The 23,593-nt window shown below is 38.9% G+C and overlaps 1 protein-coding gene across 1 annotated transcript in view; it reads right to left on the reverse strand.

Annotated features, from left to right (window-relative positions):
- Nucleotides 1-10,915: 10,915 nt before the first annotated feature.
- The window catches only part of LOC140235329 (erythroid differentiation-related factor 1-like), a 71,811-nt gene continuing 59,133 nt past the window's right edge, over nt 10,916-23,593 (reverse strand). The window contains exons 14-22 of the mRNA XM_072315354.1: nt 22,122-22,899; nt 20,597-20,782; nt 18,472-18,678; nt 17,818-18,041; nt 16,933-17,091; nt 14,502-14,654; nt 13,463-13,610; nt 11,848-12,640; nt 10,916-11,444 (exon numbers count right to left, since the gene is read on the reverse strand). Of these exons, the coding sequence (XP_072171455.1) occupies nt 11,321-11,444; nt 11,848-12,640; nt 13,463-13,610; nt 14,502-14,654; nt 16,933-17,091; nt 17,818-18,041; nt 18,472-18,678; nt 20,597-20,782; nt 22,122-22,899 (2,772 nt within the window). The 3' untranslated portion in view covers nt 10,916-11,320. The remainder of the gene's footprint in view (nt 11,445-11,847; nt 12,641-13,462; nt 13,611-14,501; nt 14,655-16,932; nt 17,092-17,817; nt 18,042-18,471; nt 18,679-20,596; nt 20,783-22,121; nt 22,900-23,593) is intronic.

Here is a 23,593-nt window from a genome sequence, read left to right on the forward strand (position 1 = left end):
TTACTTTTTGTAGCTTACAGGGATCGTATAGTTTTGGTTGAGACCTAATTTCAGGTTTCTAACATTTTTGGATGAGATAATGAGAAACCTCTTATGAATATGAAAGAGCATGTAATTCCATGAGGAATTCAACGTTTATCCGACAAAAATTGGTGTTGAAATAGCTGAGATATCCAAAACAGAGCAATTCTAATAAAGTGTGGGACCCACACTTTTTTACGATCGCTTTAATTGTTTTACTTTGTTTTGGATGTTTCAGTCATACCAAGCCCGATTTTCATCAAATAAACCTTGAATTCCTCTTAGAATTGTATGTTCTGTACTATGTCATAAAAGTTTACTTGGTATCTCGCAAAATGTTAAAATCCCAATTCTCATCTTCACCAATACTGTACTATCCCTTTAATGAAAGAGCAATTCACTCATCTTTCCAAAAACCAGGGGGAAAATGTCAGTATAACATGTCGATATCTGCATGCTTTTCATGAAAATTACATTTCGTGGAATTCTCCTTATATTCTGGTTAAGATAGTCAAAAGTGACGAAAAGTGACAAAATTGTAGTACAGAGCACTCCCGTTACAACGGCACGGTTATAACGTGTCACGACAAAGTAAAATTCAGGTCCCAAAATCAGCACCATTAAATCTAAGGAACCAAAATTCGCCTACACAATTAACACGGTAATAACGAAATTTTCGTCATAACAGAGTCATTCCGAGGCCATTGACACAGCAATAAGTCATTCCGTCGACGAAATGACTATTTTCGTAACGAAATCGGCCGTGCGACAACACTTGGCGCCCCCGGATAAAACTTATCCTAGAAATTGCGTATCCTCGAGGTTATGGATAAAGAGGGGCCCATTGCATAAAAGTTATATTCTATTATGGTAACTTTGCCATCCAATGGTAACTTCCATGGAATTCTTGATTTTGATTGGCTGTTGAGTATTGTTGCCATGGTAGTGACCATTGGATGGCAAAGTTACCATGATAGTAACTTTTATGCAACGGGCCCCTGAAGTAACTAATATCTTCAAAATAAATGATGCTGAGGGTGTCACGAATCAATTATAACGTGCATTATTTTGTATCATATAGTTCCTTGAATAGTTAGTAAAAAAGGATCTATGAGTTGAGTTGAGTTTATCTATTTATCTATCTGGTAAAAAGCTTGCCATCAGATATAAGCTGTTTTCAGCAAGGCCGTGAAATAACAAAACATAGAAAACATACAATGAAAAGAATGCGATTAAAAAACACGAAATAATCATTACGAACGAACGCAACAAAAAAAAACTGAAAAAGACTCAAAAAGTATACATTGTGTAAGTACAGAAAAAAACATACAAACATGGCGGATTGTGACAAGTTAGTGGGAGACGGTAATTACATAGGCATTGTGTACTCAGAGAAATTTGATATAATCAGGTAGAATGAATAGCAAAGGAAAAATATGTGCAAAATTGCTTTCGAGAATTTGATAATTGAAGTTAAGGATCTTGTTTCTGTTGGTAATGTATTGAATAATCTCGACGCTGAATATAAAGTGCTATTTTCAAGGATAGTTGATTTTGGCTTAGGGAGTTTAAGAATATTTTCATGATTACGTAAATCGTAGTGGCTTATTCTCTTCTCGAGACGTTCACATAAACTTCCTGGTAGAAAATTATTAAGCAGTTTAAAGATGAAAATTAATGCTTGCTTTTTCTAACGATCAATTAGACAATCAACTTTCAGTGTACTATGTTTGGCAGTTGAAGCGATTACAGGTCCCATGTCAACCTGTATGTATTACAAATGCATGTTGACTCTTCCTGCTCTTATTGATTTATAATACCCTGATCGTTGTTCCAAAAATATTTGAATGTACGCCATATGTTTCATATAGCAATATTCGATATTTCTTCAGATTACTTTGGATACGTCCATATTATTCTATTGATGATATGCATATGTGAATCAGTGCATAGGCCTAATATAGGTTTTCCCTTTCATTTTCAAACTTTTGTCATTCAATTCAATAGATTTGTAGTTCAATTTCGTCCCGAGAAATCTGGAATATGACTATCCTAGTTTCAAATTCGTCTCTTCCGATTATTTTCGAACAAAGTCTATTCAATTTAATCATTTGTCATGACATTGTCGCATTTACAATTCAAATTCGTCCGTTACACTTGCTGCACACATAACAGCAAAAGCAATGTCGTCATTTAGTGATCATTTTCGTCAAGTTTTTCCTCAAATTCATCTCATGTATTTTCTGTTGTGATTTCTTGGTTCTTCAATTTTCCTGCAACCGTTCACTTTTTCCACATTTAATAGGGGTAACATACACACACGTGCACCCCATCCCATACCAAAAAAAAAGTAATAATAAATGAAAACACACACGGACACACACACACACACACACACACACACACACACACACACAAACAAACTTTATTCAACATGGAAAATAGCATGGAATATAATTTTATATAGGCCTAATGTTTTCATATTTTTTCCTTACATTAAAACGGGCTGACACTCTACACATGTAAAACTTTCTTTAATCAAGTGCCTGGGAATCGTGGATCACTTTGAAAACAAATGACTAAAATTGAATGGACTTTGTTTGAAAATGATCGACAAAAACGAATTTGAAACTAGGATTGGCATATTCCAGATTTCACTGGACGAAATTGAACTACAAATCTATCTTATTGAATGAAAGAAAAAAGTTTGAAAATGAACGGGAAAACCTATGATATGATTGACAAAAGGCATTAGAATGCGACTTCCCCTAAACTGAGCATATCCAACTTCCATGTTTCCATGCAATGTTTTGTATGAGAGGCTGTTTTCATTGAGCAGGCAAATGATTTCCGTTGGACGCGAATGTCGAAAAAAGGGACAAAGTTCAATATTAGGTGATTTTTTTTTTTAATGTGTCCCGACAATGTCGTGAGTCATAGGCCCTAAACTATTCTTGTGCTATTCAGTTTGTATAGCTCTCACAACGTTCATGTATGTGCGAATTATGCACTGTAACGATCAGCATGCAAACATGAAGAACACGCCTTAATTGGCAAATGTTCCAATAACCATGAGCAAAATGTTTCCGACGGAGTTGATTGGTCAATACAGTGTACCTGTCTATAGACAGGTAGAATCAAGGAGCGTGTTTGAAGCTCCTTGGTAGAATCGACGTCAAATCTGTTTTCTTTTCTTCGTCTTCTTCTTTCTCCCTCTCTTTCATTTCTATCTGATGTTTCTTGGTTTGTGCACGCTCTCTTGCTGTGTGTGTATGTGTGCATATAGTGCTCACATTTTGTGCGTGTGTTCCGATTTTGTGTGTGTGTGTTTGTGTAAGGATTTACCCCCACAAGCATCTGCTTTCCCGTTCTAGCTGTCCTTACCTATCAAGATACGGTTGTATGGCGTTCTCTATACAGTGATCTAAATGTATTATGTCACTATATTCACTACGTAAATTTATTCTCTAGAAACAGTTTTTGTTTGTGAGTGTGTGTGTGTGTGTGTGTGTGTGTGTGTGTGTGTGTGTGTGTGTGTGTGTGTGTGTGGTACTATTGTATTACTATTGAGGTCAGACGTTACGAGGCATTGATTCGCCCCCAAACATGCACAAAACGTTCGTTAAAATGTCTCCAAAAGTACGCGAATAGTTCGCGGGTATATGTAGAGAAATTAAATGATCGGACGAACTTCGTTGGTTTCGCGGAACACAAGCCAGACATTCTCCACACCAAAGCTGTCGGGATATAAATCATTTGGGATTTCACGAAGAATTTGCGAACACTGCGGACGTCTCGAGTATATGTCGTGCACATAATTATGACCAAGTTTTTAATACATTTTCGAGAACCAAATCAAGAGCAAATCACTCCCCGGGATGCTGGGAACAGTCACAAGATTTTGTTCTTTTTATTTATTTACTTATTTATTTTAACTCCTGCCGAACTAAAAACGACGCCAGAGAACAGTTGACAGCGCTTCCGAACCCCCGCCGGTTTGGCGATCTTTTTGCGAACTAAATTACGAATGCTGCATCTGACATTTTGTCAACATATGCATCCTTCGAAGATCGCTCCTGTGCTATTTAAGTGGAAGAAGTATTTTAGTTACATGGAGACATGCATGTTGTGCTCAGCCTAGGGGAATGTGCATTCCAATGTCTTTTTGTTAACCGTATTTGTACTTTAGCAATGATTGACACATGTCGTCATTGACAGAGTCTTGATTTGGAAAATCTTGTGTGTGTGTGTGTGTGTGTGTGTGTGTGTGTGTGTGTGCGTGTGTGTGCGTATGTGTGTGTGCGTGTGTGTGTGTGTGTGTGTGTGTGTGTGACACATCTTTGCTCCTGGCACAATTTTAATGAATGATTTCATCCTAGATTTTTATAATGTATTTGTTTTTATTGCCCTTCTAAGTGAGAATGAGTTACATGATTTGATATATTCAAGGGATATAGGTTTGGTATATATCAATACTTTCTCGTGAAGAAATGATAATTGTCAGTAGGGTTGATCATAATCGAGTTATCTATGTTGAAGAGAGATTATTTGCAGTATGAATTGACATATGGATTTGTTTGTGTTTTGAATTGCATTTGTACTGTTTTTGTTCATGTTAACCCAGAATGGGTGATTTATGAATGATTTAAATGAAATCAATAAATATCAAGGGGGAAAAAATGCCCGGTCTTATTTTCTCGAAGGGTCTACGGTTAGAGTTAGGGTTGTGAAAGGGTTTTTAGGTTAGGTTTGATGTGGATGTGAGGATTAGGATTGGGGTAAGGATTGTGTTTGTGGGTAGAATTTATGTTCATGGGCTAAGCATGCAGATATTTAATGGGAGCAATTGTCGCAGGAGCAAGTGTCATGTCTCAATAAACCATAATTGTAGATGGTTTTTCTAAAGTGTCATGTCTCAATAAACCATAATTGTAGATGGTTTTTCTAAAGTGTCATGTTTCAATAAACCATAATTGCAGATAGTTTTTCTAGAAACAATTCCAATAAAATTATTGCTAAATGTTGTATATTTAACAATACTTAACATTTATTATACTGATTAACATTTTTACAATGGCTGTTCTATCCCTATATCACATTTTAGAACTATTTTGAAGCACTATAGCTGGGTTTTTGTTTCATCAGCAAATGGTAAATAATGTCTTCAAGAGTTCAAATTAATCTCACGATCGTTGGGGAAATGGCGGTATTAGGCTCAAAGGTCGAGATCAAATGCACAAATACACCTGTGAAATTCCTTTGTCTCATAGTCCCTAGAAAACTGACAGCTGTTTGAATCCCAGTAATTTTACAGTCAATTGGAACTCTATCGCTCTCTATCAAACCTCCTTGGTTCATAGTGCTGTCCCAACGATCTCGCCACTGTTGATAGTGATGGCCTTGAAATGGCACGTTCGGATTGGCATTAATGGAATACATCTGCTTCAAACTTCACGCCCATTGTGCTTTTCATAAGCTATTGTTACTATATGTATCTGTAATGGCGTGACCGAAGCGCAATCAAATGCTTCGGAAGAACAGAAAAGCAACAACAACAAAATGTGTTACATTGATTCAATTTCACACACACAGATGTATATTCGGGGGCGGGGGTGTCTTCTGACGAATTCTGCGTACGAAATACTAGTAGACTAAGCACATCAATGGCGGCAAGTTATCGTTATGAATGTATCTGAATGTACCAGCATCTGAAAGCCTGCACACAAAGACTTTCCAAGACAATGTTCCTTTTTCCCATTTAGATCAGCTGCCCACGGATTTGCGCACAGATATTGTGCTTATTACCGCTTGGGGATACGACTGAAGGCGCAATGTCTGCTCTAGTTGTAGGGCCTAGGCTATGCATATCATTCAGACAATTCGTACGGATCGTTCAATACACATACACCTGTAGCAAGTTATTAATGTAATTTTGATGGAACATTTATGGCCTCATGTAAGAATACTTTTTTTTTCTTTTTTTGCTGTCTGCTTTATTAATTGTGTCAATACATATGGAGTTGTTTATGTGAAATGCTGCAAGGGAATATGGCTTATATGGAATCTCTAAGCCTACATTGTACACCAATTGTAAGCATTTTTTCGAGCATTGAGAATTAAGGGTTTCTGAGACGAACTGTACTAGGGCTTTCCATAGCTCAGTCGGTAGAGCACCGGTCTAGCAATCCGGAGGTCTCGGGTTCGACTCCCGATGGAATCCCATTTTCTTTGCTCACTTTTCCACTAATCATTTATAAGGGAGTCAAGTTATATGTAAGCAAGCCATTAAAGAGCCGAGATACATGTTTAATGGGGTTTTTAAAGTTTTGTTATGTACAAAATGCCCTTTGATATTTGAATGGAGTTAGAAAGATTGGAAGTTAACACATATGTCAATTTGATAATTATACTGAAACAGTTGTTTAAATGTTTTATTTTTTTGTGTGACTCTTAATGAAATTTGTATATACTTTTTTCTTTTTTTCATATTGGGTAATGATTACTATGTAAACTGTGATATTAATGTATTGTTACTCATTTCGGTGCACTAGGTGGGTTGGGGAGGATGGCCCGAGGGCCTAAGTTATTACGTCGGCTCTTTCCAGACCCGGGCTGCCCAACCTGATGCACCCACAAAAAATCTCCATTGTATGTTTTGATTTTGTATTATGTAATACTGATATTTGTGATTGAAAGCCAAATGAATGATAATAATAATAATAACAGTAACAACAACAACAACAACAACAACAACAACAACAACAACAAAAATAATAATAATAATGTGTGGTCTCCATTACCGTTGACACTGTAATAGCATTACTGCAAGGTTGCGGTTTAGGCTTACAGTAAAGGCTACCATTCAGTCAGTTTTTTTTTCCTCCTCGTACAACTAGTAATGCATAAATGAAGCGAACTATTATGACATCACAAGCTTCACAATGTTTCAGCTGCGCAAGGTCCTACTACACAAAAATGCGAGGAGTGAGAAACTTCCAAAGCGGGTTGAGGGGGATGACCCCCTTACACACGAGGGAGCTTTCGCATTTATAGAATTGAAATTAAGGGGGAAATCCTGTCCAAATATAAGTTACTCTGAGAAAGAGTAAAATATTACGAGTTCAACGCTATAAATTTGATCGAAATCAGATGTAAAACGAGGAAGTTATGACATTTGGAAGTTTCGCTATTTCGGGGGGAAACAGTTCTTGAACAGTCAATATGAATATGCAAATGGCAAAGTGAGCAGTCATTCCCTCACAACTTACCGTATAGTTTGTACATAACATTTTGAAATTTCCAGTTTTTCATTCAAACGCAATTATGCCCAAGGCTCAAATCCTCGTATATCTAAATGATCACTATTCTGAAGTTATTCAACCAGGAATAATGTCATGTTTCAGACTTCAACGACAGAAACATTGCATTTTCGTCATTTTTTTTTTTTTTTTTTTGTACACGATCAATGAAAAATTGTTAGGGTATGACATGGTTAGCTCACTCATTTGCATATTTATATCCATTGTACGAGAACTATTTGGGAACTAATGGGAATGGTCTACTCTTTCTGCTAATCATTCTTTCATTCAAAGTTCTTGAAAGCAGTCATAAATGGAAAATATGTGGTGGGCCAAAGTTCAGTGACCTTGGATTGTGAGAGATTTTGTCTAAATTTTCATTAGCCTATCTACATTGTACACCAAATGGTCTGTAGCTTACCTCAGCAAAGTATCAAGTAAATCAACCAAAGATTATTGTTTGTTTGTTTGTTTATCTTTTTCATTTGTTCATTTGTCTTTGGTATTGTGATGATGTGATTTGGGGTGTGTGGATGGACAGACAAGCAAAGTAAATAGTGGACCCAACACCCCACTCCTTTCTTCTTCTTTTTTTTTGCCAGGGCAAAAAATAATGTAACCACTGTCTAAGGACCTCAAAGAAAAAGAAAAAGACTCTTTGTCAGCCCAGATTTCTGACATTTGAACCAGTAATCAAAGACAACAACAAATAAATAAATAACAAACACCTATGAAAATGTTTAATTGTGCAGTGGCTCTCTGCAGGAAACATGTGATCTTTGAACATCATGTGACCAACTCTCTGCCATTTGGTAACGTTTGCCGACTACTCTAACGGCAAACAGGAAATTGCATACTTCAAACGGAAGCATGCACACATAGGATGTATCAGGCAATAATAAAACCCTGGCTTGCTTGAAATACCAGTTAGATCAAAATCTCTCGGGGGTGGGGGTGGGGGGACATGTACAATGCATTTGTGTGTGTAGGGCAGTTGCTTTGAAATGCAGTTCTCCAACAAACGATTCATGCTGTTTTACCTGCTTCTTTAAAAAAAAAAAAATCTTGATAATTTTCACTGCACCTTTGAATTTCTTGATAGCAAGAGCCATCGCACTTTAAATTCTAACTATATCATTATCTTGGTAGCAACATCAATACACTGCAATACTGTATGAATGTACTTATACTCACTGAAGATTTCTTAACATTTCTTCTTTCCAGAAGTAAGTGGAAAAATCCTTACTGGAAGCAAGAATCCTTTGTATTTTTTTTTTTCATAAACTGACAAGCACAACCCCTACTTTGCATCACAGTTGTACACATTGCTTTATAATGCAAGTGGGTAGGGCAATGGGTCTGTTGGGATGTGTGTCTGTTGTACAAGATATCCCTGGTTCACGACTCAACAAAGGTGCCAGCTGAGTCACTGTAGAATGAAAGTTCACCACTCTGTTCCCTTTAAAGTGCATGTAATACATTGTAGTTAGAGCACTCTTTCCCACAGACGGGACATACACATGGATAACCGATCACGTATGAGCAAGCTGAAGTTCACGCAGGTACTCTAAACAAACAAACAAACAAACAAACAATCACACAGAAAACCTCCTACATCACTTCTCACAAAGAACGGGATACACTCTCATTGACTTGATCTTGCCCAGACTCATTCCCCAAGGCCCACCGACCTGAACTTTATCCACATACAAAACAGGCAAACAAAACAGCATTATCCTTTGAAATGCACTGCTTTCTTGCAAACAGAGAAGGGCATTTATTCCAGCACTGCACATCATTGATGCATATTGCTGCCTATTTTAGACATTGTTGCTCAGTCAATTTTCTGATTTCATTTAAATAACTAAATGATGCATGTCCTTTTTTACCCGTCTTATACAATATCCACTACTGTGCTTCCATTTCTGATTTTGCATCATTCTATACTTCCTGCTTTCTTTCCTAGCATTGAAATTTTGAATTGATATAAGAATGGTGAGGGCACTGGAACTCACGAGACGAGTTCTCAAACAAACAAACAAACAAACAAAAATTCTATACCATGTACAGGATAAATCAGAACTATAACAGTACAAGTAGTCACTAAGGAATGACAGCTCCCCCCCCCCCCCCTTTTCATTTCATTCAGCTGTTCATTCGTGGCATCAGAACTGTAGACAGGGCGTGATGCGGGTGGGGGGGGGGGAGGACACAATTAGGGACCTGATATACTATTAAGATGAACATTTTTACGGTGTTGAAATTTTCGCCCATCTTGCGCAACCACAAGCCAGCACGAAATTACATTTGCTTGCTATATGTCTCAGTTATTTGTGTCTAGATTCCGCGGAATTTAAAACATGCGAAACTCATCTTACCCAGCCAAGCGCAAAATATTACTCACACAAAAACATCCACTTTTACAGTAACAAAAATGCCCAATATAACAATTTTTTTTTTCACTCTCTGTAATACAAAATCCCAAGTCTTTGATTGCTCTTTACAACTGGTATGATAATTTACATTATTTTGTATATACATGAAACCTAATGACCACAGCATACCCTGGTCCCAAGAATATCTCAATGAGGATGTGATTTCCTTTAGGAATTGACAATGAAATACAAGAGTTGGTGATCATGACATGGTTGAGGCTAACAGAGATATTTATTGTTTTAGGTAAATATATAAAGCCTTTAATTCATCTTAGAATTGTATGCTCTTTAATATTTCATATGAGAGGTTTCTAATCATCTCACCTGAATCTCTGTCTTAACCAAAACTATACTATCCCTTTGAAGCTGCAGTAGTCAATACCCCCTCCCCCCACTTCTTTCATTCCATTCTGCTGTCCATTCTCGGCATCAGAACTGCATAGGGCATGATGCACGGGAGGCACACAATTAGGGGCACGGCTCTGTCGTGTAAAAGTTGAGATCAAAACATAAGTCAGAGAATCAAACGTAAGTCTCTGAATACTCAATTCTGATTGGTTGGCTTTCTGGCTTATGTTTGATTGCTTGCATCTTTATATGCAATAGAGCCCTGATACAATAAAATGCCCAATACAACAAACTATATTTTTAGTCTCTGTAATACAAAATCCCAAGTCGTTGATTGCTTTTGACAACTGGTAAGATAATGTGAATTATTTTTATATTCAGATAACTTAATGACTATAACATACCCTGGTCCCAAGAATCTCTCAATGAGGATATTATTTCCTTTATGATTTAACAATGAAATACAAGAGTTGGTGATGATGACATGGTTATGTGTCCTTTAATAGAGGTATTTATCATTTGGAGTAAATGTTGTAACCTACTAAGATGCAATACAACACCCATACAATACACCCATACAATATCGTGTAATATCTGGCAACTTAAGTATCTTTTGATCTGCTCCAATATGATCAGCAATCAGAAAAATTAGGCAGTGAAATCATACAAGTAGAAAAGACTTTACAGGAATATAAATTAGCTTACAAACTAGAAGGTGGGATAATCTATGCATAGCCAATAAAGGACAAGCAAATCTAAAGACCAAAAAAAAAAAAAAAGGGTCAAATTCACCGATGTACTCTCATCCATGTATATAGGTGAAATTCCTGAGGAATGCTACCTGTGTAGCTTTTGGCTTTAAGAGAACACAAATGTAGCTTCTATCTTTATCATGCCTGTCGACAAACACACTGCTCAGTCATTCACTGTTATCGTTTTTTTTTTTAAAAGTCAGATTCCATGTACACATGTACATTAGAACAAAAGTAATTATTTTTCTTATTACTCTCTTATGGGAACTACAAAATCAAAGAGCTTTCATAGTCCCACCAAAGGGCAAATCTGTGCATTCAGCCTGACTGGACAAAGCACACACAGATGCACACACTACACAGTAAAGCACATTTTTCTCCTTTTTCATCACAGTTAGCACCACTTATTCAGAAACTACATCGTACTACTCTCCGCTGTCTGCCGCAGTTGGCAAGGTTACGGTTGTCAAGGTGACAGGCGAGATATGTCCTCCAATCGGGAACTCAGACTGAGCTGATCCTCCGAGGTCGAAGACTTGCCCAGGGACACCACGTACATGTCTTTGTAGGTTGATAGCATCTGCTGAGATCTGGCAAACAAGGATACCCAAATTTGGTCATGAAATCAGTCAAGAGAGTAAAGACAAGCTTAGAGGCTTTGGGACACCAGACACACTTTGTATATACCTCAAAAATTTCTAACTGGATGCTGTGCCTGTAGTATGTTTCAAAAAATTTTTATTTTCACACCAAAATATTGCTTCTCATATCACAAATGCTGTGTATGTCACCTAACATGGTGGGAACTCATTATGATTTCTTGTAAGAAAAGACAATATTTACGTCTCATTTTTTGTCATCATGGTTCTAAACAGCAAATTCAGCAAATACCACCACACACAAAATTGTCTAACAGGTCCTAATTCCCCAAATATTATGCTTGCGATATGCGTGCCATACAGAGTGTAAGGACATTTTATGAAACAAACTGACCTTTTTTTCCCACTGCTTGAGAGTTTCACAAGTTGGAGAAGGACAAACTGGAGACGAGATTCAAAAATGGCCAGGAGTCTCTTCACCTCCTCCATCTCAGACTTGCTGCCTTCCACATTATCATCCTCCTCCTCCTCTTCCTCCTCCTTCTCCTCACGTTTCTTCTCCTCCCCCTCCTCTTTCTTCTCCTTCTCCAATTGAGGTTCATGTCCCTCTTCCTTTCCCGAGACTTTCACTTTCGAATCTTCATGCTGCTCTTTACAGCAGTCCGCATCACTCGGATCAACTACCTGATCTCCCAACTTGGATCTTTCCTTCTCTGTCCCCTTCACTTTATCATCTTGCTCAGTGGATGGTTTGACAGGAGGTAGGGTGCTTCCTTGGGGCGCATTCCCGACCCTACCGCCTTCCTTCCTCGCTCCACCATCTCCCACCTCTTGTCCCGCTCCCTCTCCTTCCCCTCCAGGGCTGCGTTCTCCGTCTTCAACCTCAGCGGTGGTGACGTCTCCCACTGTTCTTCCCACCCCTGGGTCCGACGTGACTTCGCTCGCAGGGGCCGCTGCTGCGGCAACGACACATTTTGGCCCGCTCATCCCTGGTGACCGTTGGGCAGGAGACTCCGCTTGCTTTGCAGCGCCCTGGTCCAGCTTTGTCGTGGTTGGTGTTGAAGGCGTGGACGAGGGCACAATGTAAAAACTCATTTTCTCCAGCTGAGGCATGACTTGCCTACAGCCTAGCAGGATGGCTAGGGCGCCCTCTAGTGTCTTAAAACGTGTTGCTGCTCCTGTTTGACCTGGAAGGGGGAAATAAATAACACTACAATTTCCTAAAGTAGAGATGGGAATGCATAAACTTGATTTTGAGACATTGTAGATGACATGGCATTGGTGAGCTATGATGTCATTGTATTACAACTCCCTGACTCTTCTTTACTTACGCAATGAAAACACTGATAAAATTTTGTTAGACAAGTTTAATTTGGCAACTTTCAACATGCTCTGTTTAAAAGTCATCCTTGTCAACTAAGGCACAACTCTACAATGATCAGATGCCATGGGTAGAATTTGGTCTTCTTTAGTTGAGTTTAACCCGTTGAGAACGGACTGATTTTCCTACAACAAGCATTTTCCATAGACACCTGCCGAGTATACTCGGGACTCGTCCTCAACGGGTTAAGATAAGAGGAAATTTGGTGAAGATTTAGGCGCATGTCACTAGGATACTTATGAAATGAGAAAAGCATCCTCATATCTAAATTTGATATGTGAGTGTGACCAATATAAGTATATCATTAAAACACATGCACAGCTTTAATATTCTTAAGGTGATTTCTACATCTGGGGCCCATTGCATAAAAGTTACAATTATGGTAACTTTGCCATCCAGTGGTAACTTCCATGGAATTCTTGATTTTGATTGGCTGTTGAGTATTCTTACCATGGTAGTTACCATTGTATGACAAAGTTACCATAATTGTAACTTTTATGCAACGGGCCCCTGATCTTGATGAAACTTCTGCAACATCTGTTCTTTCATTTTACTCCATTCATTAAGGTCATCTGGAGCATAAGTCTAGCATCTTGCCGTAGGCATGTTGCAAGCGATCGGTTCTCACCTTCCAGCTGGTGCTCCAGCAGGGCCACTCTCTCCAGCTCCACCCGTAGGAGCTCCACCGGCCGGTCAAGCTCCTTGAACAGCTTGACCGCCTTGGTGTAGTGCAGCTCTGAGAGGGATCGTGTGTGCTTCTCTTTCTTCTGGGAAGACTGTTCAAGTGGCAAAAGGAACACAGAACATAATCCAAATAGATAGCTTTAGATTTGTGATGCGGACGTTTGAGACGACATTTGTGTTGGACGTTCTCCTCTCTCATGACATCGTGTTGAAAAGTAGCTTTAGATTACACAGAGATGCAAACTATGAAGGTAAAATGGCACCCTAATATGATCGGTGCCTCTGCATTGTGAATTACGCGGATGCAAAAATAGCTTAGAACACGTCCAGAAAACTCAACTGACACGAGCTATAAATAGATTAATTTTGTAGCAATTTTGCTCATGCTGAATAAGCTTTTCTTCCTATGAACGTCCAGGTCGCGAAAATCTAAAGCTCCCTAATATGAGACATGGGATGACATCATGACTTCTTGACACAATACATCTTGTGAGACTTTGAATTCCCTTAAAAAAATTATAACAATAAGTTCGTATTTAGGTTGCAAAACTCACTGTCAACTGTGACTGCTACAGATTGTTGTGCTGGGTGTGTCAATGGCTTTCAGTATGCAGGGATGGCAAACTTGCACAGAATATGGCCACACATCATACTTTCATGTACATATAACATAGGTTCATTTGCAAGTCACATGACGTTTTAATCATAAATTGATCAAGGGAATATAAGTTGACAATCTATATCCAGGCAAGTAAAAAACATTGACTTTGAGAAGACTCACATCATCATACCTGGTAATCATCATTATCATCAACATCATCCTTATTACCATCATCAATATCATCATCATCATCATCATCATTGTCATCATCGTCACCATCATCACCATTATCATCATCATTATCTTCACCATTATCATCGTCACCATCATCATTATCACCACCATCATCATGATCCCTGGTATTAACACTCTCGTCACTCACCTGACTTCTGTTAGAGTTGTGGTACATTGAGGCCAGGCGATGATGGATGGTGGCCGCCCTGTACTGGTAGAGAGGCTGCCGACTGGTTGGCATCTTCTCTGTGTCACACAACGCCAGTGCTTTACTCATACCCTCCAGAACCACCTTCTCAATCTAAGATGTATATGTGTAAAAAAGGGAGATATGGTGAAAAAACAGACATATGAAAAGAAGAAGAATTAAAGAACTAGAAATGTCGCTACAGCGACTGGTGTATGCCTCCGCCATAATGCATGGTTCTCCTAATAGGTCTATAGTACAATGTCTTGACAATGTTTGATGACAGTTTTACACAATTGGCAAAATATTAAAATGACAGGTTTGCCACAAATGTGCTGAATGTTCACTTTCCTAGAACTAGGTTCAATTGGATGAATGATTAAAACGTCAGAGTGCAGGTATTTGGGGGAACTGATGATTTTCACTTGACTTTTGACCCTTTTATAAGTTTATGCATTGAGTAATTTTCAAGGTATTGAGAAAAAGTATAATTTCAGTATGAAATGGTAAAATAGTATTATCTAAACCTGGCCTTTGACCTTTGACCTCACAGTTCCAAAGAGAATCACTGTTAGGTAGAACATGCATAAATATGTAAGTTTCATGATAATACCTTGAGTTACTTTCGAGATATGGAGGAAGAAGTGCAATTTAGCACTTTCACTTGACCTTTGACCTTTGACCTTTTGGCAAGAAACTTCCCACAGAATATATATTTGGTTATACATGCATACATCAAGTTTTTTTAAAAATCCTTCAGGGATTGCATAAATATAAGGAAAGTAGTGATATTTTCAGGAGTTGACCTTGACCTTTGACCCATGACCCCCAACTTCCCTAGATAATCACTGCCCATCGGTACATGCATATATACTAAGTTCCATGAAGATACCTCGAACCATTTGCGAGATATGGAGAAAAACATGAAATTTCAACCTTTTTTTCACAAAATAACCTGTGACCTTTGACCTTTGACCCCGTGACTCTAAAATCAAAACAAAGTATTATCCCCCCAGGATATACCCTCATACCAAGTTTGATGCAAAACCACCTCACAGTTCTTGAGATATCGACAAAAACAAAACGAGACGGACGTACGGACGGACGGACGACCCAAAAACATAACGCCTCTGGCCACTTCGTAGCCGGAGGCATAAAAAAAAAGCTGCCACAATGGCACTGCATCAGTAGGATTGTTGCACTGAGTGAATTGATCTATACTTCAAGAATCTCTTCAGTAGTGAGTCATAAGAGAAGATGAAGTCTTTCGTACCCGTTCTGTTCTTTGTTAAGGTATTTCCAGTATCAAAATTTGCCTCACGATTACTTGGTACACTATAAAACCAGATATTTTTGAGTGCATGAAACTTTCATTAAGTTTGCGAGGAGCCAAATCTCATGAGAGTAAAATGCACGAGAAAGTGTTTGTCTACACAACATACTAAATGCAGTGGTGATTAGCAAAAGTTTCATGATTTTCTCACGAAAGTTTCATTTCAGTTTCATGCTGCGAATGTTTACAGTACAGTGCACTCCCATTATAACGAACACGGTTATAACAAAATTCCAATTACAACAAAATAAAAATTCAGGTCGCAACATTACTTCTATGTTTTTTAGTGTTTATTTGTTCGATTATATAACGAAAGAAAATTGCCGGTCCCAAGGATTTCGTTATAACGGGAGTCCACTGTGTACACTTGTATCATTACCAGGTAAGCTACAGGTGATGACTGCTGCAGAAATGTAAGAAGACAATCCATACACAAATGTTCCCCAAAGATTCAATTGTAAATACGCTGATAATTGCATAGGAGTAAACACAATCGCTGACAAAGGTTCTCCTCTGTCCTCTACATTATACACAAAAACACATTTTTCTTATGGATCTCCAGTTTTGCCTAAATGAGACAAAATTGTCAAACCAGGGTGTTCTTTCCATGTATACCATAAAGGTCCTTGAATGTTAAGAGAGAACAAAAAACAACATCTTGAGAAAATGTCTGTGACCTCTAGAGAGACCTCCTCCTCCTTATCTGTACATGAAGATAACAGCTTTTATAGTATTGAGACAGAGTCCGTCTTAACCCTGTATGCACCAAGGCACTTGCCAAGTTTTTTAATCAGCATGCAGTAACCCATCCAAATTTGACTCAGGTGTAAAGTTACCAAACTTGCTCAGGTGTAGCAGTGTGCCTCAGTCCAAAAGGAATGCCATGACAACACAAGGTGGATTAGGTGGATTGGGTGGATTAGGTAATCTCTATTAATTAAGAGCTATTTTTAGGATTATCTGCACAGAAGGCAATCTCCAGCACGCCTGCCAATTGCTGAACAAAAGCACAGTACAGCTTAAAGAGACCGGAAGTCACGGAGACAAGCATTCGTATACCTCTGCCAAAGACTGCGTAGATATCGGGGGATGGTCCTGCAGAAGACAAGCCATGTTGAAGTATGTCGTGCAGAGCTCCCAGGTGATGGATTCGTGCAGGAGGGCCTGGCCGCGCTTGCTACCCAACATCTGCAGCGCCCTTGTGTAGCAATCAGCCGCCTGGGATGCATCAGACCGGAGATAAAGTTTTGAGTGGCTTGATGTTACTTTCCTAATCTCTGTGTTCTATTTTCGTCTATTTGGTTGTTCCAAAAAGCAAACCTTGAACACTCCAGTTACTTTCCAGTTGCTCAACTCCCACATATTATATGGACATTTTTAAAGAGTTTTAATCATCATTACAGGTTTTAGAGAAAAACTCACGAGCTTGATGCCTTTACACTGGTTATCTTTGACTTGGGAATATTATTACAATGCCTGCAAATTTTCCTTTCCGCTTTTGTCATTGGTAATTTTAAACCATGCTCTCTGATATCTAATGCATACAATGATCTGGTGATAATCATATCAAACAAATTTTCTACATCAGGGCAAAAGTATAATTCATGCTTTCATAGAATATACTGCACGAGAAACTTAAACACATCTCTGATTTTGCAAGGCTGATTACTAGATCTTGCAAAATGAAAAACCTTAAACAAAATACACAGCAAACTCTGCACAACAAATCAAAGATCAGTTTAAATATTTGAAGTGTTTGATAAATTTTTCCTGCAAGCAAAAAATGAGGTCAATCTCACAGCACAAAATCAATTGGTAAAAAAACAAACAAACTCTAATCTGCACATCCAACATAGCATTACGTTAAGAAGGTTATCAAAGAGTCTAAACACACAAACACACATACACAAATGCCCTTATTCTAAATCATTAACTTGTTTTTACCTTGACATAATAATGCTTCTCCTGGTTGCTGAATTCCCCCTTGGGACCCATGCTGCCACCGGCCCCATAACTCTGGGCACACAGTCTCATCAGCCGGCCCATGTTGCTGTTCAGGAGGGCCACATTGGTCGTGTCTGCCACCTCCTCAAAAGTCTTGATCCCGGCGTCGAAATACATGTAGCTCTCCTTCCACAGCTCCTGCTGGAAAAGGCTGGGGAGGGAGTCTAGTCACAGAAAAATTGAAAGATTGAAAGTGAAGAAAGAAACTTTGTAACATGTTTATAGAAGAGGATTTAAGAACACTACAGGGTCTTCCAAGTGCATTGATTAAAGCTGGTATCATTTCATCATCACCGTTTTCATAAAATTCATCTCCGTTTCATAAAACTTGTTATCAATAACAAGTTACTATAGTTGATATAAGCTATTGAAATCCTAGCATCTGATTGGCTGAGAGCAAATTTGTCAAAGAAATGTGGCAGTTGTTACTAATAACAAGTTTTATGACACAGGATCCAGATATCAGCATCCTAGTCAACTACAGAGAGGAAAGAAACCTACGTCTCACCGCCAAGTTTCAATCCCATCAGCTGCAGAACAAAAGTTAAAAAAAAAAAGAAGCATAACAGCCAGTCCTCCCAAGAGAACACTTACCATCCTTTGGCGCCACGTTGGCTGCAGTATTCATGAAGAAGACGCCCAGCTCGTTGCAGGCGTTGCCCAGCTTCTGGCTGACGTTCTTCCTGAAGGCCTTGCCCTTCTTGGAGGCCTCCTCCAGACACGCCTTGTAGCATCTGATGCTGGCCTCCAGGCAGTCCTCCGTCTCACTCTGCATTTCTGTGACTCGCTCGTACTTTCCCACTGGATGTTGAAGGTAGACATGGATGCCCAAAAGCAAATAAATATGACATCCATGATCGTGAAAGTCACAGGGAACTTCCCAGACAGAACGAACATACATGACAAGAAAGAAGGGGAGGGGGTTGTGCGGTCAAATACGACCGCTGATTTCTTCCTTACTTTGGCATGGCAGACTTTGTGCTTTCTACTGATGAATGCTTTCACTCCACTTCATTAACTCGGTGAGGACAGTTTGATTTTGCTACAACACGTACTTCCCATAGACACTTGCCCGAGTATACCTGGGACTATCCCTCAACAGGTTAAAAAGCTTGTTGCATGTTGGAAAATCATGGGGAAGTTGGCTTGAAGTTGAGATGCAGTTATATGCACCAGAGATCAAGCACAGTGGCTTCATGCAAATAATAATAATAATGATAATGATAATAATAATAATGATAATAATAATAATAATAATGATAATAATAATAATAATGATAATAATTATAATGATAATGATAATAATAATAATGATAATACTAAATAATAATAATAATAATAATGATAATAATAATAATAATGATAATGATAATGATAATAATAATAATAATAATAATAATGATAATGATAATAACAATAATAAACAAAATGAATAGACAAATAAATCAGTCAAATGCTTCAAAAAACTTAAAAAGCTTCAAAATGCATAGTATTCTTACATAGACTTTGAACTTTGGACATTATAGGAGACAGTTCAGATACCAAATTTCCATTTCTGCACAATTACAATTTCTCTCATTTTTTCTTCTGCTAATTTACCCTACTTGCAAGTATCTTTGGCTTCAAGGACTTCAATTTCATCAAGGTATCGTGACGATGAGTCGCAAAGAATGCCTCCACAAAGTGTAAACATTATCATATCTGAACCTATATCCTTATCATTATTATTTCATGTGTGCCCAAATGGTCTAGCATGATGATACAATTAGGTACTGCAAAAGACCATAACAAATCATGATTTTTTTTTTTTTCAAAGATGAACAGACAATTAGCAGAAGCTTTCTTCCCATTCAGGGGACAGGTCTGCAACTATCAACAACTCGACACCATCTGATCAGAGCACAATGGCTCAATATTCACTAAAAACATGATGGCTCACATTGACAATCACTAAAAGGGGTATCTCACTGAGCGGCAAACGTTTGGGATTTCACCAGGGTTCGTAAAGGGTAGCAAAGGGTTTGTTAACAGTTGCAAGAAAGTTCGCAAAACGGTTTTTATTGTCACAAGCAGTTTTTCTTGTCACAAAGAAATTTTGTCGCTAAACATCGCTAAAAGTCGCAATTGTTGCTAATGGCAGAAGCGAACCTTGATTTTTTGCAAACATTCGTCAGAAAAGTTGGAGAATCTCAAATTCGCTATGTTTGCAAACGTTCGCCGCTCAGTGAGATACCCCCTTTAGTGTTTTGGATAGAACTTTCCCAAGAGTGATATACAAGACTATCTCACACCTCTTTTATTTATATATATATATATATATATATATATATATATATATATATATATATATATACATATATATATATATATATATATATCCCTAGTTGGCACCTTAGGGAGACATATTGGGGGGAAGTGTCTTCATTAGGAAGACAACTGGTCATTAAGGAGACAATTTTCGTGTCTCCATTGCGTAAATTGCCATTGAACATGTATTTTAAAATTTGCATATAAAACAAATGGAAATGTCTTCCAAATGACCCATCTAGGAGTATATATATATATATATATATATATATATATAAGTAGGTAGATAGACAAAGAGATAAACTGATAGATAGATAGATTGACAGAAGATAGATAGAGAGAGAGAGAGAGGGAGACAGAAAGTCATATATAGAGAGAAAGAGAAAGCTAATGCCTCTAATGCTCGCATCACCATCTGACGTCTGCTGGAGAACAGCTATCTCCAGAATGGCGGTGTCGACTTCGGACAGGTTCTCATAGTCGTGCCGGTGGAGGGTCTGGTTTTCAAGGTCGTGCGTCAGGAGGAGGTGGGAGTCCCCGGCAACTGCGAGGAGCTGACACAGTTTTCCGTCTGGGTCATGGATGGAGCTACACGCGCCTGGGTGGGAATCAAGACAGCAGGTGTACACATCTGTCAGACCTTTGGCGGTGGCTCCATGCCAGATAAAGTATCGGGAGACCGTGTCTTGATAGATGTATGGACCCACTGTGGGTTGAGGTTTACTACTAGTCGGTGGGGTCAATGAATCCAAACAATTGGAACCATGCCAGCAATCTTGTGTTTTATGCACACATCTTGAATTCACTCATCAAAACATATCAGCAAGATGCGACATGTCTTGAAAGAAAGTATAGTCTGTACGACTTTAAGAAATTTTTGTTCTTCCTCACTTATTTTACTTTCCTCATGTTTTCTCCAATATTTAATGTCTCCTGCTAGGTTCTTGGATAGTTTGAGCTAAGATGTGACACATTGTGTTCTGATGTTTGAAAGTTTGTAGGGCAGTAAAAGTGCCTGATTAAAAGGAATCACCTATCAAATAGATATAACAATGCATGTCACCCATAACTCATTGCATTCTGAACTTGGTACATTGCCAATTTCCTGATAGATAAAGGTATGCCTCAACTTTTAGCCATGTGGGAAATAATTCATTGTTCACAGCAGAAACAAATACAGATCGTCTGACAGCTGATTACTTCAGGAGTAAGCGAGAGATCTTTGAAGCACTTTTACCTACATTTTGCACTGAGAGCAGTATACAGTGCTTTCATTGAGAAAGATATCTTTATCGCAAACAGGTATACCGAGGAATCATTATCTCTGGCAGTTTTCCAAACTTCCTTGAAGACCTTTTTATTTTTTCCTTCAATACTAATTAATTTATCAATCATATATATATATATATTCTAGTTTTATTTGTAATTTTCCCTCCCCTCCCTTAATTTGTGTTTGATATTATTTTCTGAAGTGCTGTGATACATTGTTGTAAAAGTGTTATTCAAGTACCAATATTGTACGGTTTTGTACAAGGAATAGAGATACATGTAATTATACATGCATATACCCCATTACCTCCCCATAAATCAACCCGTTGAGGATGAGCTGATTTTGCAATAACACGCATTTCCCATAGACACCTGCCTGAGAACTAGTCTTCAACGAGTTAAGGGGATAAGGAGTGGGGCTACAACGCAGACAAAATATGAAATTATCTGTATTGCGTGTGAACTAAACATCCCAACACATAGGAGCTTGTGTTTGAAAAGTAGTGGATTTACTGCAAAACAAGAAAAAAATTACGGCATGCAACTTGAAAAAAAAAAAAAAAACTTTTGCATGCTTTTACTTTTGCTAATCTTGGCTACTCACAAAATTCACGAAAGTTTCATGCATGCAAAAATTTCTTGTTTTACAGTAAATGGCTGCAACTCACCAAGACATTTGATGGCTAGATGGCTTGTGAGGAGCGCCTTCCCGTGACGATGCTGTCTCCAGGCCACTTCACTCAGCACGCAGTAAGCCTCGTACGCCTTCTCCAGGAGAAGCAGTCCCGAGGTCTCCTGCCACGAGCCCTGCGGGAAGGACTTCTCCTTCACCACCGCCCTTTCGCAGGCCACGCCCCCCGCCCTGCCCTTGTCCGATGACGGAACCCTCGGCACCAGGACGCCACACTTTCCACCGGCAGGATCGTTAACATCCAAGCTCTGACCGTCGCCATGGCGATCTGCTTCACTCTGGCAGACTGTTCGCGTACTGCGTATCATTATCTGATCCTCTGTCCTCTCTTCCTTGAGAGTACGAGGTTCATCACTTGCACCGCCCCCACTAGGACCTCCAATCGCACTTTCCCCCTCCCCTTGTTTGCGATGCCCATCACTTTCTGATTGCCTAGTCCCCTGAGTATCATCCAGCATGCTGTGCGGAGGTTTCACAAATGGATCGATTGAAAGTTCGCACCCGTGATCATCCTCTTCTTCTTCCTCTTCTCCTTGTCGAGACGAAGACTGCCCCCTACCATCTCCGCCTATCTTTCCGCCGACTTCTGGGGGGCGTTGCTCTTTTCCCTGTCTGTCCGGCATGGGTATGGCTTTACTGGTCTTCTCTGGAGACAGTTGTGGCAGGAGCATCGTGATTGGGGCCTGGGTGGGAGAACCTGGTAGGCGGGTGCTGGCCTTCCCATCAGATGATTTGGCCTTGAGTACCTCCAGGCCCTGTACTCAAGGAAGATATATGACAACAACTTTAACCCGCTGATGACAAGTCCCAAGTATACTCGGGCAAGCATCTATGGGAAATGCGTGTTATAGCAAAATCAAACCGTTCTCAACGGGTTAAACATTACGTGGTACATGGAGTACACATCCCTGTCTCAAAATCTACACTCAATTATGCTCTTAATAAGCTTTTTAAAATTCTAACATGACAGCAAATAGGCCTTCTTAACTGCATGAATGTTTGGTTCCTTTACCTGTTGTCACTTATCTGCAAATACATATAATCATATTTTGGATCATATCCTCTAGTGATTAGTTGAAAGAGCTTCATGTGATTTTATGTATTTTCAACTACTGGTATTTTAGAATATTGGTACGTTTCACACCTCATAGTATACTATGTGAAAAATGATGTACTTCTATGGCAACATTTTCCACATTGTACACTAATTGTGAAATAATGTCATAAAGTAAGGGTGAAAGCATGTCTTGCTTAATATGGTTACTGTAGGATCTCATCACAGCATTTTCTGGTTAAAACTTGGGCCTCGGTGCCTCCAAAATTACTATTCACTTTGGGACTGCAGCCCTCAGTGAAAATTACTATTTTGGGGTCAAGTCTGCCTACCCTCAAGCAAGGAACTGTGGCATTTAATTGCAAGCATCAGAAACAAAGAGGATCCAAAAAGCC

This window comes from Diadema setosum, chromosome 11 (genome assembly GCF_964275005.1).
Source record: "Diadema setosum chromosome 11, eeDiaSeto1, whole genome shotgun sequence".
Taxonomy (NCBI): domain Eukaryota; kingdom Metazoa; phylum Echinodermata; class Echinoidea; order Diadematoida; family Diadematidae; genus Diadema; species Diadema setosum.